Raw genomic sequence first — 18,078 nt, 5'->3', positions numbered from 1 at the left:
AGCATTTTTTTTATTACAACCAGTAAATCTATATAATCTACATACCACTCACTCACTCACTCACTCATTCACTCATTCATCGCTACATCTAAACCACTACAAAACGTATGAACTTTATATTTGGAATAGTGGTTCCTTGCGTCTTCCTCTAATAATCTAGATGTGCAGTAAGAAAGGATATTCCGACATTAGCATTTTAAAGAGGTGGTTAAACATGCAGAGATATTGAAATTTACGGTGGATATTCAAACTTATTTTTTGTTTACAAATGTATGCCTTTGGTTGCAGATTATAATAGTAATAGTAAAAATTAGTATTATTATTATTATTTTTTTTTATCTATGAATGTTTGCCATTGGTTACTCGGGCAGATAAAGTACCTACAAGCATGCATCAAATTGCCACTTTTATATATAGCCTCGAATAAAGATACTATATCTAAAAACCAAATGTAAGTATGTATAGCTTATATACTCAAAAACCACTCAATTGACTTTGACGAAAAGATATTTTTTAGAGATGTCAGAAAAGTTTAGGGTAGTTTAAACTACGTTAAAAAATATACCAAGTGCGAAATCCAATCCGCAAATTGGGCAACCGTCCATCTAGGTAGAATTAATTCACAAAGCTATAGGTATACTGACGCCGATTTATCCGTGAATTGCAGAATTGCAACACTAAAACTAAGATAGGTACACTAAAACCGAGATACACCTATATAGCGTATATACCAGCTACTATAATATTATAGGATTTGCCACAAAATAAAAAAACCACACAAGGGCGAAGTCGGAATATTATGCAGCTAGTAATTAATAAACCTGATTATATAAATAAAATACAATAAAACATAACTAGCTGTTAATTTAATCTATATATATATATATTATATATATATCTACTGAATATAATATATTATTATTTTTGCATTACCGCGTTGATAATATTATTTATAACCGTATATGACAGCGCTATCTAACTAGGAAATTTTGCAGCGGCGAGGGCCAGTTTTTCACGGACACGTTAAAAATGATTTAGTAGTAGATGACGCTGCCGTTATCAAAATAAATATATAGACCTTACTAAACTCAACTAGACTAGGGGCCCGCGAGCCGCGACTGTACCTGGGGAAACGCAAGTGACGATTGACGAGCCCCGCGGTGCGCCCCCACGTGGTACCAATAGTATCACCATCAAGGGCTTTAATGCCGTAACTGTGGGGTGGTCAAGAGATTCGGCCCCCCCCCTCCGAATTTTTTTAGAGTAGAACAAGAGTTTTTATATTTTGAACATAAAACGATAAGTGTCTAATATCCATATTAAACAAATGTCGGACCCTCGAATTTTTTTTCAGTTACACCCTTGAATACCATGCCCACGACACGTCTATCGTCTACGATACATTGATACCTACTCTATGATACCAAGCCAACTTGAGCCACAAGCCACTCAGCGGGGAAAGCCGGCTTAATATAGGCTTGAATTTCCATGTTTTGAGCATACATTTAAAATTGTGACAAGTAAATGTCCAAAATTACTAGCTAGGTACTAACATTTGGAAAACATTTTAAGTACCTATCTATGGTTATTAGTCTTTGAGTTTGGTACACTAAAAACTATAATTGAAGACAAACGGAGCTGCACGCTACTCGATATTTTTTACTTTGAAGAAAATGTACGAATCATAAATATGTATTACTACTAATATCGTTAACAAAAAGTAACCATGACAACGAAAACGTTACGCAAAATCTGTAAAGAAAAACAAAATATCTGCACTTGGCCCAAAAATATATTTATTTTAAAAAATAAAACAAATGTTAACCTCTTTAATACACCGACTAGATTCACTTTCAAATTAGAAAAGATGCTGAAGTAATAATTGGAGAATTTTTACTACCACTAAAGTTGATGATAGACAAGAAAAAAACCCACATCATTGTAAAACCAATACATTCATCGCTACGTTCAGAATCTAATATTAATAATAATAATAATAATAAAAAAGTTCAAAAATATTAAACATTTTAAATTCGTTACGACTTGAAATTGTATAAAAATATTATGGCTGTTGCCAATGATTCAAAACAATCATCTTTAAGATAGGTTACTTCAATAGTGCCTACAACCATATAGAATAAATAGTTGTAAATAGATCTATTTTGAGTTACCTACTTATTATAAGCAATTAATTATTCCTTAAATTATTATATTGTACCTATAGGTTATAACTGAAAAAATCCATCCATAAAAAAATATAAATCTATCACATAGTATAATAGGTAAGGTACCTACATACTCAACCATTTTAAATATGTTTCATTGGAATTCAAACGAAATTTGTTGCCCCGCAGCAATGTTTAAAATATTTAAGAGGACACTTCACCGCGGCCATTTGTATTGTCTTCGTTTTATAAAGTGCGTAACATAACAAATTTACGCTCAGGAGTGCGCGTTTAGCTCCGTTAATTTAAAAATTAGAGTGAATAGACCTATTATGAAACTTGATAGTAATAGTGCATTATCTATGATTGAATGTGGGTTTTTTACAATAGTTCAATTTTTTAATAAGTTATGCGTATATAATATAGCGTAAATTCAAAATACTCATGACTCACTTAAAAACTCTATATAATCGTAAAAAACCAACATACGAACACAGATGAAGTTCTTTCCATCAAGTTTCACAATAGGTCGATTCACTCAAATTTTTAAACTAACCAAGTTAAACGTGATCTGCTGAGCGTAAACTTGCTATGTTATGCACATTGCACTTGTAAAACGGAGGCGACAAATAACCGTGTAACGTCCTCTTAAGAAATAGTTTCAATTAACATCTTTTCAAAATAATGTATCAACCGCAATAATCGAAATGCTATTTATTTGCATGAAAACGGACCTTAACGGTCCAAAATAATTAGGTTTGCCATCATCCATGCCTCTGCACCGCCTCTAAAATCTGATACTGCTCATGTCGTTCAATAATTGAAAATAAATAAAGCAATTCAACACTTCGATAAATGCGTTGTCAATTAATCATAATGTTATTATTTATTCATATTACATATTATCTAATGACCGCCATCGAACAATCGTTTTCTTTCGTACATACGTATATTCATTCACGTTCAGTTGGATTTATCGGCCGAAGTAATGTGAATAAACACAATATAACAAACACACGCATACAAAATGGCACGACGATTAAAATTACGATGTATAATAATAATATGTGTTATAGTTATATTATAGCAGTTACGTGTGCCGAGTGCTTTTATGTTTTTATTATTATAGTGACGTGACACGCCGTGACTACAGCTACAGAGTGTGAGACTGACTCATTTTTCAAACATCCCTCGCGACGGGGAAACGACGATAGGCGTAGTAATACACCACAGTAAAGCGTCTTTTCTCGGATAAGTTTATTGTTTTACACATAATTCGTATTATATAATTAAGTTACGTACAAGGCAATATAAATATTTATAAAATACTTCAATTATTCCGTAGGTATTGCACGACAGAGGATAACTCGTGAACATACGGAGTGTCAACCGCAAGCAGGTCCTTTACCTTTTCTTTCGTAGGTTTTTGTTTCTTGTCGTCCATTCATATCCCAGATTCTGTTGTGTTTACGTGTTTTCGGCTCGCAACACTTCCTTCCGATCCGAACCCTTCCGTTCCGCCTTCTATAAGAACCGACCATGCAGGAAGATTCGTCTGATTCGAACGGCGAGGGCGGTGCGCTGACTGCTAACGAATACGCATCCAGCACGACCAAGCGACAGGTGTATTTGGAATTCTCAGAGTTCAGTCCGGCGCAGATTCGAAAGATCGAAGACATTTTTAACCAGTACGTTATAGGTGACCTACTTAATCGAATTTAAACGCGCACATGGGAAGATTATCATTTATCATACATATTATGTTATAATTTGTGCACTCGATGAAAATTACTATTATTCTAATTTTATAACTACCGAACTATACCTACTTTATTACTAGTTACTTAGTTATACTTCATATAATCATAATATTATGGTCTATATTATATACCTATTCATAGATTAAAACTATACTGGTTAATTATAGGTATATATACTATAGACTATAGCCTACACTATGGTCATCATGGAAAATAAAATTAAATATAATTTTCTTAATACGATTTAAAACTAATGGAAAATATTAATTTGTTTATTTTACGTAACTTTAGCTATTTTTTTACTGAGGACCGTACAAATAGTGACTTAGAAACATGATTTAAACAACACGGTAATACGGTAGGTATGATCGCAAAAGTCCAAATTTAGTTCAATTCCGCGCAACACTTCACTTGTTTACCCATATTACTATTACTATGCACTACACTACGTCAAGTGCTTACCGAATGATCTGACCGTCAAAACGTTGCGATCATACCTTGTAGTTTATATCATGCCTAGAGAGTAGAAGTACTAAAACCGTGTTCGACGTAGGTAAAAAGTAAAGACATGTACTAATTAATAAGTATAGGTAGGCAAGACGCCCATTTTTCAGTCAAGTGCTGCACAGCCGTACAAGCGTGCCAAATATTAGTAGTTAACAAATAATATATATTAACAATAAAAGTTTAAAGTTAATAAGGTAGGTATAGTGAAAATATCGACTTGTCTTAATTCAGTAAAAAAGAAATTAGTTCCTAATGTTTTTTTTTATTATTATTAGCACCCGGGTCACACGTCATATTATAGTGATTGTGTAAATTCTTTGAAAAAAATATATTTTGTTTAGAAATATACAATCAACCGATACAGCTATACTTAAATATAGTATAATATTGTCATTATTAGTTAATGTACAAAGCATGCATAAATAAGTGGAGGGAAACTGTCCGTGAATGAAACTCTCAAAGTTATTTTGTATATTATTTTTAAAAAATGTTATTATGTTTACACATAGATATGATGCAAACAAAGATGGATATCTGTGTCGGAATGAATTGAAACGAATGATGATCAAACGTCGAGTTCCATGGACTGAAAACTCATTGAGTCAACTGATTGATGATGTGGACAAAGACAAAGATGGAAAATTGACTTTTAGAGAAGTATGTTGAATTTTGGTATTCGTTTAGTATGTGACCCATTGAAAATCAAGTTTAGTATGTGACCTACCAAGAGGATTTTTTATATTATGTACAGATACCGATCTATTAACAGAGAAGATGCATTTTTTAAATTTTTTAAGTAATATCTATACAAAAACTTGTGTTGCTAAAAATATTTTAAAAATTAAATACAATTTTTTTATAATTATTTTATTTAATTTTTTGAATAGTTTTGACATAATGATGTTATAAGTACTCTATGTGTATTCATACAATTTTTAACTGATATTTTATTTGGCTCATTTTGACATTGTTACCTAAATGTAATCCTGTATTATTTTATATTTGTATTACTAATTTATTAATTAACTTATTAGTTATTATTAACATAATTTAATTTGACTGTTTTAAATTAATTATTGGTCCTGTAGGTCACATACTAAACGACTACCTTAAATTTATATATCTAACTTAACACTTGATATATTTTTAAATTTAAGTAATTGATATAAATTTAAATGTTTTATTAAACTGAGTAAAGAAACACATGTTATTAATATTGTTAAGTTTGTTATGACAAACCGTAAGACTTTGGAGTACTGTCAACGTGCATTGGCCAAACAAGAAAAAGTAGACTTTAACAAAGTTGGTATTAAAGGTGTAAGAGACTTCTTTGAGGCAAAGGTACACTAGTATGCTACTGATCAAATTAAACCAAATAAGTAAGATTGTTAAATATTTCTTTCTATTTTTTTTCAGGCTAAATATTTCAAATAGGCAGTGCAGCAGTTTTTGAAAAATATACTTTAAAAAAATATGTTCTATCTACTATCTCCAGTGAAAATAAAAAAAAAAATTATTTTTTTGTACATATTTGTCAAATAGGTTATTAAATATTTTTACATAACAAGTTAAGAACATTTTTATTGTACGAGTTCAGTAGAAATGTGTCAATATTTTTATAAAAATCATCTTTACCTACTATAACTACAATGATTTAAAATGTATAATCAATTTTCAGTTTAACTTATAAATAATAAACGTTATGATTTATGTTATACACCATAAACACTTTTTTAAAGCAAATGACAATATACTAAATAAAAATAACATATTACATTATTCTTTCAGATTATTCTTGTTACATCCAAAAAGATTAGTTGCTAATGCAATACTAACAGAACATAAATAGACAATGTAATGTACAATCTGTATAAATTACCTTTCACTTCATCATTACGCTTCCATTAATGTTTTATGTCAAGGTACGTCTTATGTATAATATTATGTTATGATATTTTGAATTTTACAAAATCATCTTCCTAAAAATTTGGTCAAACATATTTTTAATAAAAGTGATTTACTAAATTTAATATTAAATTCATATAACCTCCTAACCACAATATATTGTTAATTGTGTATAAATGTGTTGATATATTATTTTTTGTTTACATAATAATAATATTATATTAATGCTATACAAAGTGTATAAAGAAGTAATAAAACATATTATATACCAATTAAAAATATATTTTGCATAACCTGCATACTAAGTAAAAATGATCATAATATTATACTATCCATCTATTACAAAAAAACTTTATCATATAGAGCTTTAAGTGTTCAATAAATAATTGAATTAAATTAGTATCTTAAATTAAGTGAATAACAAAAATAAAATATTATTATAGTTAGTAAAATCTATCATGATCTTATTGTCCATTAAAGAATTATTTCAAATAGTAATTTAATCAAAATCTCATTATTACTAATATATAATAAACAAGATAGTCTTAATCAGATTTACGAATTACAAATATCACAAAGTTTAAATAATTAACAAACAGTTAGTATAATTTACTTTACTATTCATTATTTATCTAAAGATTAAATCATCAATTTCATTCAGTAATCTCGACACTGCCAAACCATCATACTGTACTGTTAACTCTGGGTTAGTTTTTATGCTGTCCATTTGTATCCGTTGGACATTATCAAAACTTGGTGTGTAATAATCACTTAACTTGGGTTCCGGTTTTTTTGTAGAATGTGCTTCCCTAGGCTTAGGTTTTGTTACAATACTTGAATTGCTATTTAACCCGACGTTTACCATATTATTATAGTCATAAACATGTTCAGTCAATGGAAAATTTACTTCCCTGACACCTCGCTGAACATAAAAAAAAATACAATCAGAAATAATTTTACATACACTTAAACACATACATTATTCATACTTTGATCATATTTGGCTTGGGTACTAATCGAGAAAGTGAAATATTCCTCAACTTTGATTCTGTTTGAATGATCGATGAATACAAAGTAGGTTTGGGATCATACCTACATGTTTTAGGGCAAGCAGCATTATCGTTGTCATCGTCTCGTTTTTTCAATGGGTTATTATTTTTCTTGGGTTTAAGCATTTTTTTTAATTATATAGAAACAAAAATCTTTAAACGTTTTGTAACTTTTTACGGTACAATTTAAATTATAATACACAATACTGAATATTATATTAAAAGTAACAAAATACAAACTTACAACAATAAAACTATTTGATTCAAAATTCAAAACTAAAATAGGTAGGTACCTATTATAGTGTTCAATATTTCAAATTTCAATACGCATTACGCATAACGAATTAGTACATTATGCTTTGATAATAAACGATAACAACGTACTGTTGCATGCAAACAGTGTAGCCAAAATTCAAATTCAATATTAAACAGCTGCAATAATAATACGGTTTTAAATATATAGTAAAATTCCATAACATGACTGCCACAATGTAAATTTAGCTGCCTATCCAATGCTTGGAAAGGACAAACTCCAAACTCCAAAAAAATAATAATAACCTTACAAGTTAGTAGTTACAACGAAATATAATATCCATTATTTTATAACAATACATCCGGCTAACTATCGTTTTTCTCATCACAAATCTCTGTATACAGTTATAGTGTATACAAATTACAAACACACAAATGTACAATAGCATAAAAATTAACAATACAAAAAGTACAAAATATACACACTTTGTGCGCTTATAGTTTATACCTAGGTAAGTACCTAAAAACTAATAAGTATTGTTCAACATTTAGATAGGCTTCCAGACTAGTAAGTGCTTATAGTCATACATTTATAATTATTAATTGTCTATTGTACGCTCAAGCCCAACTGTGTGTCTGTGTGATATCTGCACATATTTTTCTCGTTGACTTTTTACAAGAAAGAAAAAAAGATGTACATTAGAATATACTTATTATTATGTTCCCGTATTGAATATATTTTATTAATCTTGTCATACAATCAGATAAAAAGTTTTTTTTTTAATCATAATTCATAAATAACATTAGTCTTGTTCAACCGGTCGGCAGTCTTTCACTATTGTGAGAGATTAGTTAGTATTTTTATTAACTTAATATACCTACGACCTAATTACATAATCTATCTCCAGAAACATTCAATAGATTCATACTAATGATACTTATCCTATACCTATCCAGTATCCACAATACATCATTCAGATTCAAATGTATGGCTCACTATCAAAAGATTAATCAAGCCTGTGATATATTATAGTATACACCTCCACTAAAATCGGGTAACATTTATTTGATACACAAATGATGAAAAAATTAATGTGAACTATTTACTAAAAATCTAGAAAATACCTTTTCACCAAATGATTTAATTGATATCGAAACAGAAAATGTAGTGTATAAAAAACTAGCTGAACCCAATATTTTCCATGCACCACTCCCAACAAAATCTCTGAAATCATAAAAAAATTACCTGGACATGATCTCATCACAATTGCAATAGGTACTAATGAAAAATATTTTTAAAAATGCAATCCACATGCATGTCTATGTAATCAATATCTTTATACTTTTAAGAGGACGCCACACGGACATTTGTTGTCTCAGTCTTACAAGTGCGTAACATACCAAATTTTCGCTCGGCAGATACGTTTAGCTCCGTTAGTTTAAAAATTTGAGTGAATCGACCTATTGTGAAACTTAATGGAAAGAACATTATCTGTGTTTGTATGTTGGTTTTATACGACTATAGAGTTTTCAAGTGAGTTATGAGCATTTTTAATTTTCACTATATAATATAGGTACGCATAAATTGCTAAACAATTGAACTATCGTAAAAACCAAACACAAAAAATGTTCTTAATATCAAGTTTCATGATAAGTTGATTCACTAAAATGTTTAAACTAATGGAGCTAAACGTTATCTGCTGAGCGTCAATTTGGTATGTTACGCATTTGTGGGACGGATACAACAATTAATGTCCGTGTGGCGTCCAAAATAAATACATTGTAAATGTTTGTAAATAATTATTTTGCTGTCAAATAATAAGGTACTAATGTCAAAAAAAAAAATAACTCAATAACATTAAGTTGAATTAATGACAATGTCTAGAAACCTTTATTTTAATAAAATAAAAAAATATATATTACCTACATATCATTTTGTCTAATGAAGGTGAAACGCTTAAAATGCAGATAATTTAAGGACTTAGGTTAGTATAGTTTAAAATATAAACTACTCGTATTTTCTAAAAATTTCAAATATAAAAACATGAATTAATTATTTAATTATCTAAAAATGTAAAACTTCTTCCTAAAATAGTTATTATACCAAGTAGTAAGTACCAAGTAGGTATTAATCATTGATCGATCAAGTTCTAATTGATATTGAAAATAATTATATAATTTGTAAATTGTGAATTGTATATCTACTATTATGCTATAGGTAACTATTTGTAATAATCACTTGCCATAAACTCAAAAAATTGGCAGCGATATAAATGTATTGTTATTATAAAACACTAATATATAAACTCATTATTTTTCAATTTTAGACTCGTAATTTGTGCGTGGTATACTGGTTTCGAAAAATATGTTTTCATAACATCAAGTGACAGGTAGTAGGTACGACTATATTTTGTTGTAGTCATTTCAAAATATAAAAGTAGGTAGTAGATTGGTATAAATGTATAATAATATAATATTATACTAGTACCTATGTTATATATAAATGTATTAATGTATTATGTCGTAGGTATACCTAGTACTTATTTTGTGCAAGTGTGGACGTGTTGTGCAATTATCTGTAAGGTCATGAACTAGGTACTATATAGACGACTTATGCTTAAACGGACTGTCGTCTGTCTGTCAGGGTTTTATAACTATTTAATAGTCTGCATTATTATTTGCAGTTTATAAATACCTACTTATATAGGTTCAGTCTGTATTATATTATATGTAGGTATTTATCATAAGAATAATATATAATTGAACAATTTTTTTTGTTAATTTACTAATCAAATATCAGATTAATCTATTTTTTTTTTTATAGGTACCTACCAACTAATTACATAATATGCGCTTTTATATATACAGGTATTATTTGATACTGATTAATTCTGAAAATAATTGTAAGTACATTAATTTAATTGCACATACTAATAGGCGAGGCACTGAGGCCCATAACCTTGGCAGTATTAAATAATTTTGTTATTACAAATTATTATTGTTAATTTCCTATTACGTATTATCCAAGTTATACCTACACAAATTGCTCCATTCGTGGTATCAGGAATTATAACTTGGGGGACGGAGTGGCCGAGCGGACTAAGGCGTCGGTTGTGACGCACATCAGCGCTGGTTCAAACCTCGGTCCACAGGCGGCATTTTTCTTCGGGCTAGTCTTGGTGTCCGGAAAACAAGTGCCACCATCATCCGGGCATGACAGATACCTACCGGTGCCCACTTGAAAATCTGCCAAAACTATACACACGTGTTTACACCTACTGTTCCCTCCCTTACAGTTTAAAAACCACCCAATGGCCTAAGTTGCCGTGGGTTAACTAAGAATAAAAAAAAAAATTATAACTTTTTGGTGAATTCAGGTTTACGATTCTTAGATTTTAATTTACCCCATATTATTATTAGTACTATAATTTAATCATGTATACTGTATAGTAGGTACATACTTAGTACTTATTATTCTAATAAGGTGTAAATATTAATTGTTCTAATAAATTAAATAAAGGTCATTCGATAATATTCTTTATTATAGCTTTAGTTTGTTATTTATCTAATATCCTAATTTGAACAACTGGAGGCGAGATTGCTGAAAAAACCAGACTAGTCCAATTTTTAAAAATTATGTTGGATGATCAAAAAATACTTTTATATGGTTTAAAAAATTTACTTTAAGTTCATCAAAAAAATTATTACTCAACTGTGCAAAAAATTAAAGTTGGAGTTCCCTGGATTAGTGACTTCTAACCTATACTCAATATAATATCTTAACCACTGACAGTGGCGTAGCCAGGAATTTTATATGGGGGTGGGCTAAGTATACAAATACAATATGTCTTTTATTTTTTTATTAATCTGGATAAAATTTGAAGGTCAACACGGTCAATGGAGGGGGGGGCTATACCTACAACAAACCAAATTCTTCCACAAACTAGAAAATTAAAATGAATGACGAAAAATCCACTCAGATGAACTTTTCCCTAAACTAAATGGTAGTACCTACTACACTACTACGGGTAGTAGTCCGAGGTAGGTTAGGCTCTGATATAAAGTAGGTGTTGAGATAAATCATTGTATACGTAAAAACGATTCTGAGCTGAGAAGATCTGTCGGTCAATTTTACTAAGTAATTTTTTATGATACATAAAGTATATTGTTATGAAAGACATTTTTTTTATTATTAGAGGTAATGTTAGTAAATAATAATACGATAGGTATAGGTTGAATTAATTTTTGTAGAAAACTCAAAACATTACATTTGAAAATGTCATTGTGTGCATAAAATATAATAATATTCTTTAAACGTTCAAATCTCCACAAAAAATATTATGTAAAAATTATATAAAAATTGTTTTTATTACAAAAAATGTCACCAAACACAAAAAAACATATCATTGTAAAATCACTAAAATCAATTCTTTTTTTGCTCCACGAATCTATAATATAATGAGCTTGACCCGATATGCACTTATATATCTTATTTATTTCTCCTACATTAACATTTTTTTTATCACAAAGAAATAAATTGTATTATTTTAAATAAAACGAAACTATTATTCACATTAACCAAGTCTTAGAATGTATGCATAATGCATATACTACTTATATTTAATTATACCATTATGGCATTATTTGCTGCAAAAAAAATAAGGTTATGGAGTCTGGACTTATCAGCTGATTCTAAGATTCTTACATTAAAATAAAGAAACCAGATAAGTCCGTTTACTATATAAAAACTATACTTATACAATAAAATGGACTAATATGGTTATTTCGCCAACTTGTAGGGATTTATTTTCTTTATTTTACTCCGCGAAAAAGTGCATTTGTCTCGTTTTTACAACAAGCCCTTTAATTTTGCTACAAAATGAAAAAGACGAAGAACCAATTTTCTATACATATTATTTATAATATAAATAATTATTTGATAAACACTGGGCAAACATTGGTATGTCATCCTCTTATAATATTGGCGTAAGTATAGGCTATATATTATAATTTATAAGTATTAAGTAGTAAGTGAGATACGTTCTCACTGGTTCGTTATAATTAGGATAGTGTGGCTTGCTGATGATACACTGATACGAAATAATATTGTAATATTGTAATATATTGCGGCAGGTCACGCCACGCCAGATAGATAGAGAGAGAGAAAGAGAGCGCTAGAGAGACAAATAATTAGTAGTGCAGACTGTGGCTGATGCGTGCACTGTTCAGAGATGCTCAGATGCAGATTATCTCTTACTGTGTTGACGTTTTTATTATAATCGTTTCGACAATGGTTTGTCGATATTATACAATGTACATGTATAATGTATGCATATTTTAATATTATGGTTATCCTATGTTTATATAGATAATATAATATTATTATTATTCGATAATAATTGTTGCGTATTTACACGTCCATTCATAAAAAGCGATTAATAAATATAATAATTGATATATATGTATGTTATAAACAGTGTTATACTAAAGGTACAATGTTTTCTTACGTTTCACAGGTCGGCTGATGGGCGACCTTGTTTCGGCTAAACAACCACCGTCACAATATAATTATATTATAATACATTGTACACTTTCACTGTCGCCGCCGAAGACTTAAACCGGGCGGCGGCACGCACAGTCGACTTTCTCCCAGCTCGCGCGCTCACAGACTGCAACACCGCAGACCCGACGTTACCTCCGGGTCCACCACGCATACCGTACATACACAGTTCGTCAACACGGTTCGTTCGCGACGCATGCCCGTCGACGTCCGACGGTGATTTTATCTGTAACGTGTTTGTAAATATATAAAAAAAATTTTTACGATAGAAAATTTTTTCTCCTGTGATAAATAATTATACGCCAGACGCGGGAATGATTATTTAGGGGGTATTTTAGGATTTAACGTAATGCCGTAGCTAGCAAACGCAAGACTACCCGTGGGAACACCGTGGGTTAGATAGTGCACACTGCACGACATAACATATAGATTCATATATTATACAAAATTGTATAATAGATCTGCAAGTATCGGAAATATAGCGGCGACGAAGACAACGATGGACAACGTCGCCAAATACTTAAAGGCCCCGGTGCCGGTGCTGTTTCTACTGACGCTGTGCTTGCTCACGGCGTTACTGTCGACGACGAAGTCAACTGCACGTAAGTCATTTTTTTTTGTTATTGTAAATCATGATGGTCGATAAAGTCCATTCTAAAGATTTTGGCCGACAGCGATGCATACGATTTCCCACTCCCGCCTCTTTCTTGTTGTTAAAGACCATAGGTCACATTTACATTTCCTCTCTAAATATCCAAATTTCAATTTAATTTTTTACCTGTACCTACCAAAAATATGAAAGTTGTATTATTTAAGGCATTAAAAATAATATGTTTAATATTACTTTTACCTGTCATTTTCAAAATACTATTTGAAAATAGTAACTATATATTATTTTAATTAACGTATTACATTTATATTAAATATATCAAAAAATAAGTTTTAATTATTTGATACAAAATTATGTTGAAAGAATAAACAAAAACATAATTTTCCACTGCGTGCATTACGTTACGATGTAAGGGATTGCCACGATCGGTTTCTAGATTTTCCAGAACGAAATTTCTCTGGTGGTGTGTTAGCCAACATTGTTCTTACCAATAGATTTTCGAATACTTGCAACAGGATGGTCTCCTCCATCGTTGGACGCTCACCGTGTTTTAAACATACATTCTGACAAGAACTTTTTTAATGAGTATATGGTTTTTTTTTACTTACATAATTCATTTGTTATTTCCGAGAATGAGTGTAGTTGTTACAAATAACAATGGCTTTCTAGTACTTACACAATTTTTAAATTATATTTTACTCGGTGTACAAGTAGTAGTATTTAAAAAAAAATGTATAATTATCATCATTACCCATTTTTAGTTTATGGGTATTAGTGTATTACTACTATTATTATATAACTTTTTGCCTAAAAATCTACGAGCAAAAGCCATAAACATATAGTTTTACTCTTCTAATTTTTCGAACTGCACGTAACTGACTTTAATGAAAATCAATATATTAATTTATAAATTATAATACCAACTTATTTACATGTAAATAAATAAATATACATAATATAATTTATCGTAATTAGAAATCAGATTTATTGGTTATATAAAAATAATAATAAATACTAATATTATTCGTATTTCATTCGATTCCGACTGTTATAATTATTGATACTATTTAAGTTAAAATTATAAATGCCTTAATTAAACTAAATATTTATAACTAATCGAAATGTATTGAAACTATTTAACATAAATAATTATTACACACAAATTATAATAAAGCCAATAGATTATTTATTTTATTAATATAAACGGGCGAGGCCCTTTGTGAATTATATTATAATAATATTCAATTTTTATCGTTGTTTAATTATGTACAAAACTGTTTTAAAATAACTTGTCAGTATATCGCCAGTGACGCTGATATCGTTAACTGTTGGGTGTTACAATCTAATGTAATCCGCCCGGATGCTATGTATAACATCACTCGCACTTGAAAATTATAATTATGTGCGTATAATGTTATAATGTTTAATGATTACAATGGTAATTATTTTCATGTAGGTAGGTACTGTATTTGTAATTCATAATAATGAAATATTAATCTGCAGTCTGCACGACTGTATATATTATCTTCAGTGATTCTAAGTAACGTAAAACGAAAGGGATATAACAAATATATTATAGGAAATTAGAAGTTTGTATTTGGAATAAATAAATGCGCGCTAAAAATATAACGTTTCTAATTAATTGTCTCCGGAAAATGACATATTATTAACATATTATTATACACTAAAAGTAGTAATATAAAGTAGTTATATACTTACATAGTTATATGTATTATGTACCTATACAGTTTTTTTGATGGGTGATCGAGTGCATAGAAAGAAGGAATGAATTAAAATTGCATGTGGAAAGTATCTCATACACAGTAGTATATTATATGGATTGAACATTTTACAGAGATGAAACTATATATAAATAAATGTTAGTATTGTAAAAACAGTTTTGAGAGTTCAATTGTAAAAAACTGTTGATTAAAAATTGAAAAATATCTAAAATAAAATATTTCAAAATTTCTCAAAAATACAGCTTAAATAATGTTGTTTGTGACAATTTATTGGTAGTCAAAACTCAGCTAAGATTTGTTTTTAACCTCTAGTATATTCCAAGCTGACTGTCTTCAAAACTACTCATTTTCTTATTTGTATATGATAAAATATTCACCTAGGTACTACACCATAGGTACTACTATCATTTGACTTGGTATATGGTATATTATTCCTAAATGAGCTTAACTATAATAATGAATTAGTCCTCTTCCAAAATAATTACTTACCTAGCTATTACAGTATTGTATACTATAATATATACTGTAAGTAACAAAAATATATTTTTAATTATTTAAGACGTGTTACTGTGTACGTAGGTATACTAAAATGTACGAATGAAGTATAAAAAAGAGTACAGTTACGAAACGTCCCATGCAGAAGCAGTGAAATTGTAGGCAGTTTAGAGTATTGGTATAGGTACTATAGGTAGTGTTGTAGAGGTGTAGGCCGTAGGGCTCTGTTGCTCTGTATTCTATTATTTTAGATATAACATCAGATGTGTTCCCACTTAAAAAAATTAAAATTAAAGAATGTTTATATTATATATATATATTTTTTTCTTTTATTGGATAACCCGCGGTAACATAGGCCATTGGGTGTGGGGGAGGGAACTGTAGGTTTTTAAATTGGGTAGGTTGGTACACGTGTGTGTTGTGTTTTGGTAGAATTTCTAATGGGGCCCCCGTAGGTTTCTGCCATGCCCCGGGTGGGGGGATGGTGGCACTTGTTCTCCGGACACCGTGACTTGCCCGAAAAAAATGCCGCCCGCGGCCGAGGTATCGAACCAGCGACGCCTTAGTCGGCTCGGCCACTCCGTCCCCCTTATATTATTGACGAACTTAACCATTATCCTTCGACGAAGGTTTATTCAAAATATAGGTTAACTACGACTGGAATGCTGGGATGTATTTTTTATTTTTACCAAACATTACATTTTAATTTTCATTATTTGGAGGTAGATACTCAATAATAGTGATTCATATTTTTTGTCCTACTTTAAGTGCCACAAATTCGACCAATTTCAAGGTTAATATACTAATTACTATATTAATCCATCAATGTTATAGGTACGCTGACTAATCTAAGCTAGGTAGTATATATAATATACCTAGCTCACATAATATAACATATTATATTGGTTATTAATAAAATATTATTTATGACGAAATCAATTATATTACTGTGAGTAGTTTATACACTTGCTATATTTCATTATTGCAAATTCGTTTTGAAAATTCTTATAATAATATATCGGCTATAAATCTTATTTTCAAATAAAATAATAACATAATATGTAGGTACTTAAAATGCTTTTAGCATTTAATAATCTTTATCCTGTAATAACATATTTTTAGATTCTGAGCGGAGCTTTGATTTTACAATGATGGGTGTTTTTTTTTGTATTTGTATATACGATAAATAGAAGAACAAATACATCACACTTAAACTTTGAAGGAGGTTTCTGATAGGAAATTGGATTTAATTGGTACTTTTGAGTCGTAAGAAACAAAAACTCTCAGTACCCTTCAAGATAATTGGGAAAAATAAAAAAACGGGTTTTTACGCTAAATCGCGGTTTATGACAAAATTGATTTTATGGTTTTTATGGTTTTTATGGTCAAAAATGAATAGCCGTATATACTTTAAAATTTCACTAAATGTTAATATTATTATTTCATATACATAATATAATATAATTCTTTTAATATTTTGACTGTTTTTGAGCATTTATAGACATTTTACATTTTTGGTATACCAAAACATTTTATAATGTAATACAATGTTCCTCATACGTGTTTATTATAGCCATTTAAAAATATTAAAGATTCATAGGCAAGATTTTTTTATTTTCATAACTTAGGCATTAAAATTAAATTAGTAAGTACATGGTTCCTCCTAAGTAGTTCATACTAGAACCAAAAATCTAACATATGCACAAACACGATTATATTTATAGACGTTTGAAGTTCAAATCTGGACAAAACTCGATATTTAAACCAAGAATAACGATTTATTGTAACTCAAAAATATTTTTTGTATTTTTCAATTTGAAATTTTTACATAGTATATTATTATATTTTAAATACACAATGAAATTTCCAAAAAAATATAGATTCAATTTATGCTATTTGTTATTTATAGTTTATACTATACATCGTACTATAGATACTAATAATAAAATCAATTTCATAATTATCATAGAATTTACTGGCTAATATAGGCTGACTGCAGATGGTCTTCGCTCAGAATCGATTTTCGTATGCAA

The 18,078-nt window shown here is 29.5% G+C and overlaps 3 protein-coding genes across 3 annotated transcripts in view; 2 read left to right on the top strand and 1 right to left on the bottom strand.

Annotated features, from left to right (window-relative positions):
* Window positions 1-1,287: 1,287 nt before the first annotated feature.
* On the top strand, window positions 1,288-6,211 carry LOC132944541 (EF-hand domain-containing protein D2-like). The gene is made up of 4 exons (XM_061013949.1): window positions 1,288-3,853; window positions 4,942-5,089; window positions 5,657-5,773; window positions 5,849-6,211. Exons 1-4 carry the CDS (start codon window positions 3,705-3,707, stop codon window positions 5,864-5,866), a joined length of 432 nt encoding a protein of 143 aa, XP_060869932.1. The 5' UTR covers window positions 1,288-3,704; the 3' UTR covers window positions 5,867-6,211.
* A 427-nt stretch (window positions 6,212-6,638) lies between these two features.
* LOC132944540 (uncharacterized) lies at window positions 6,639-7,722 on the bottom strand. Its single transcript, XM_061013948.1, has 2 exons — window positions 7,327-7,722; window positions 6,639-7,259 (listed from the first exon to the last, which is right to left on the bottom strand). Exons 1-2 carry the CDS (start codon window positions 7,510-7,512, stop codon window positions 6,966-6,968), a joined length of 480 nt encoding a protein of 159 aa, XP_060869931.1. The 5' UTR covers window positions 7,513-7,722; the 3' UTR covers window positions 6,639-6,965.
* A 5,891-nt stretch (window positions 7,723-13,613) lies between these two features.
* Window positions 13,614-18,078, top strand: part of LOC132944752 (dual oxidase) — a 51,170-nt gene continuing 46,705 nt past the window's right edge. Inside the window, exon 1 of the mRNA XM_061014236.1 lies at window positions 13,614-13,800. Coding sequence (XP_060870219.1) covers window positions 13,698-13,800 — 103 coding nt within the window. The 5' untranslated portion in view covers window positions 13,614-13,697. The remainder of the gene's footprint in view (window positions 13,801-18,078) is intronic.

Source organism: Metopolophium dirhodum, chromosome 5, assembly GCF_019925205.1.
Source record: "Metopolophium dirhodum isolate CAU chromosome 5, ASM1992520v1, whole genome shotgun sequence".
NCBI lineage: Eukaryota > Metazoa > Arthropoda > Insecta > Hemiptera > Aphididae > Metopolophium > Metopolophium dirhodum.
This window is presented reverse-complemented; position numbering and strand designations above follow the sequence as displayed.

Bases quoted from the DNA above. Each gene is read 5' to 3' on its own strand.
- LOC132944541 (XM_061013949.1), top strand. From the start codon at position 3,705: ATGCAGGAAGATTCGTCTGATTCGAACGGCGAGGGCGGTGCGCTGACT. The intron at 3,854-4,941 runs GTACGTTATAGG...GTTTACACATAG, and splicing joins ATCGAAGACATTTTTAACCA to ATATGATGCAAACAAAGATG. The intron at 5,090-5,656 runs GTATGTTGAATT...AATATTGTTAAG, and splicing joins GAAAATTGACTTTTAGAGAA to TTTGTTATGACAAACCGTAA.
- LOC132944540 (XM_061013948.1), bottom strand. From the start codon at position 7,512: ATGCTTAAACCCAAGAAAAATAATAACCCATTGAAAAAACGAGACGAT. The intron at 7,260-7,326 runs GTATGAATAATG...TTTTATGTTCAG, and splicing joins CCAAGCCAAATATGATCAAA to CGAGGTGTCAGGGAAGTAAA.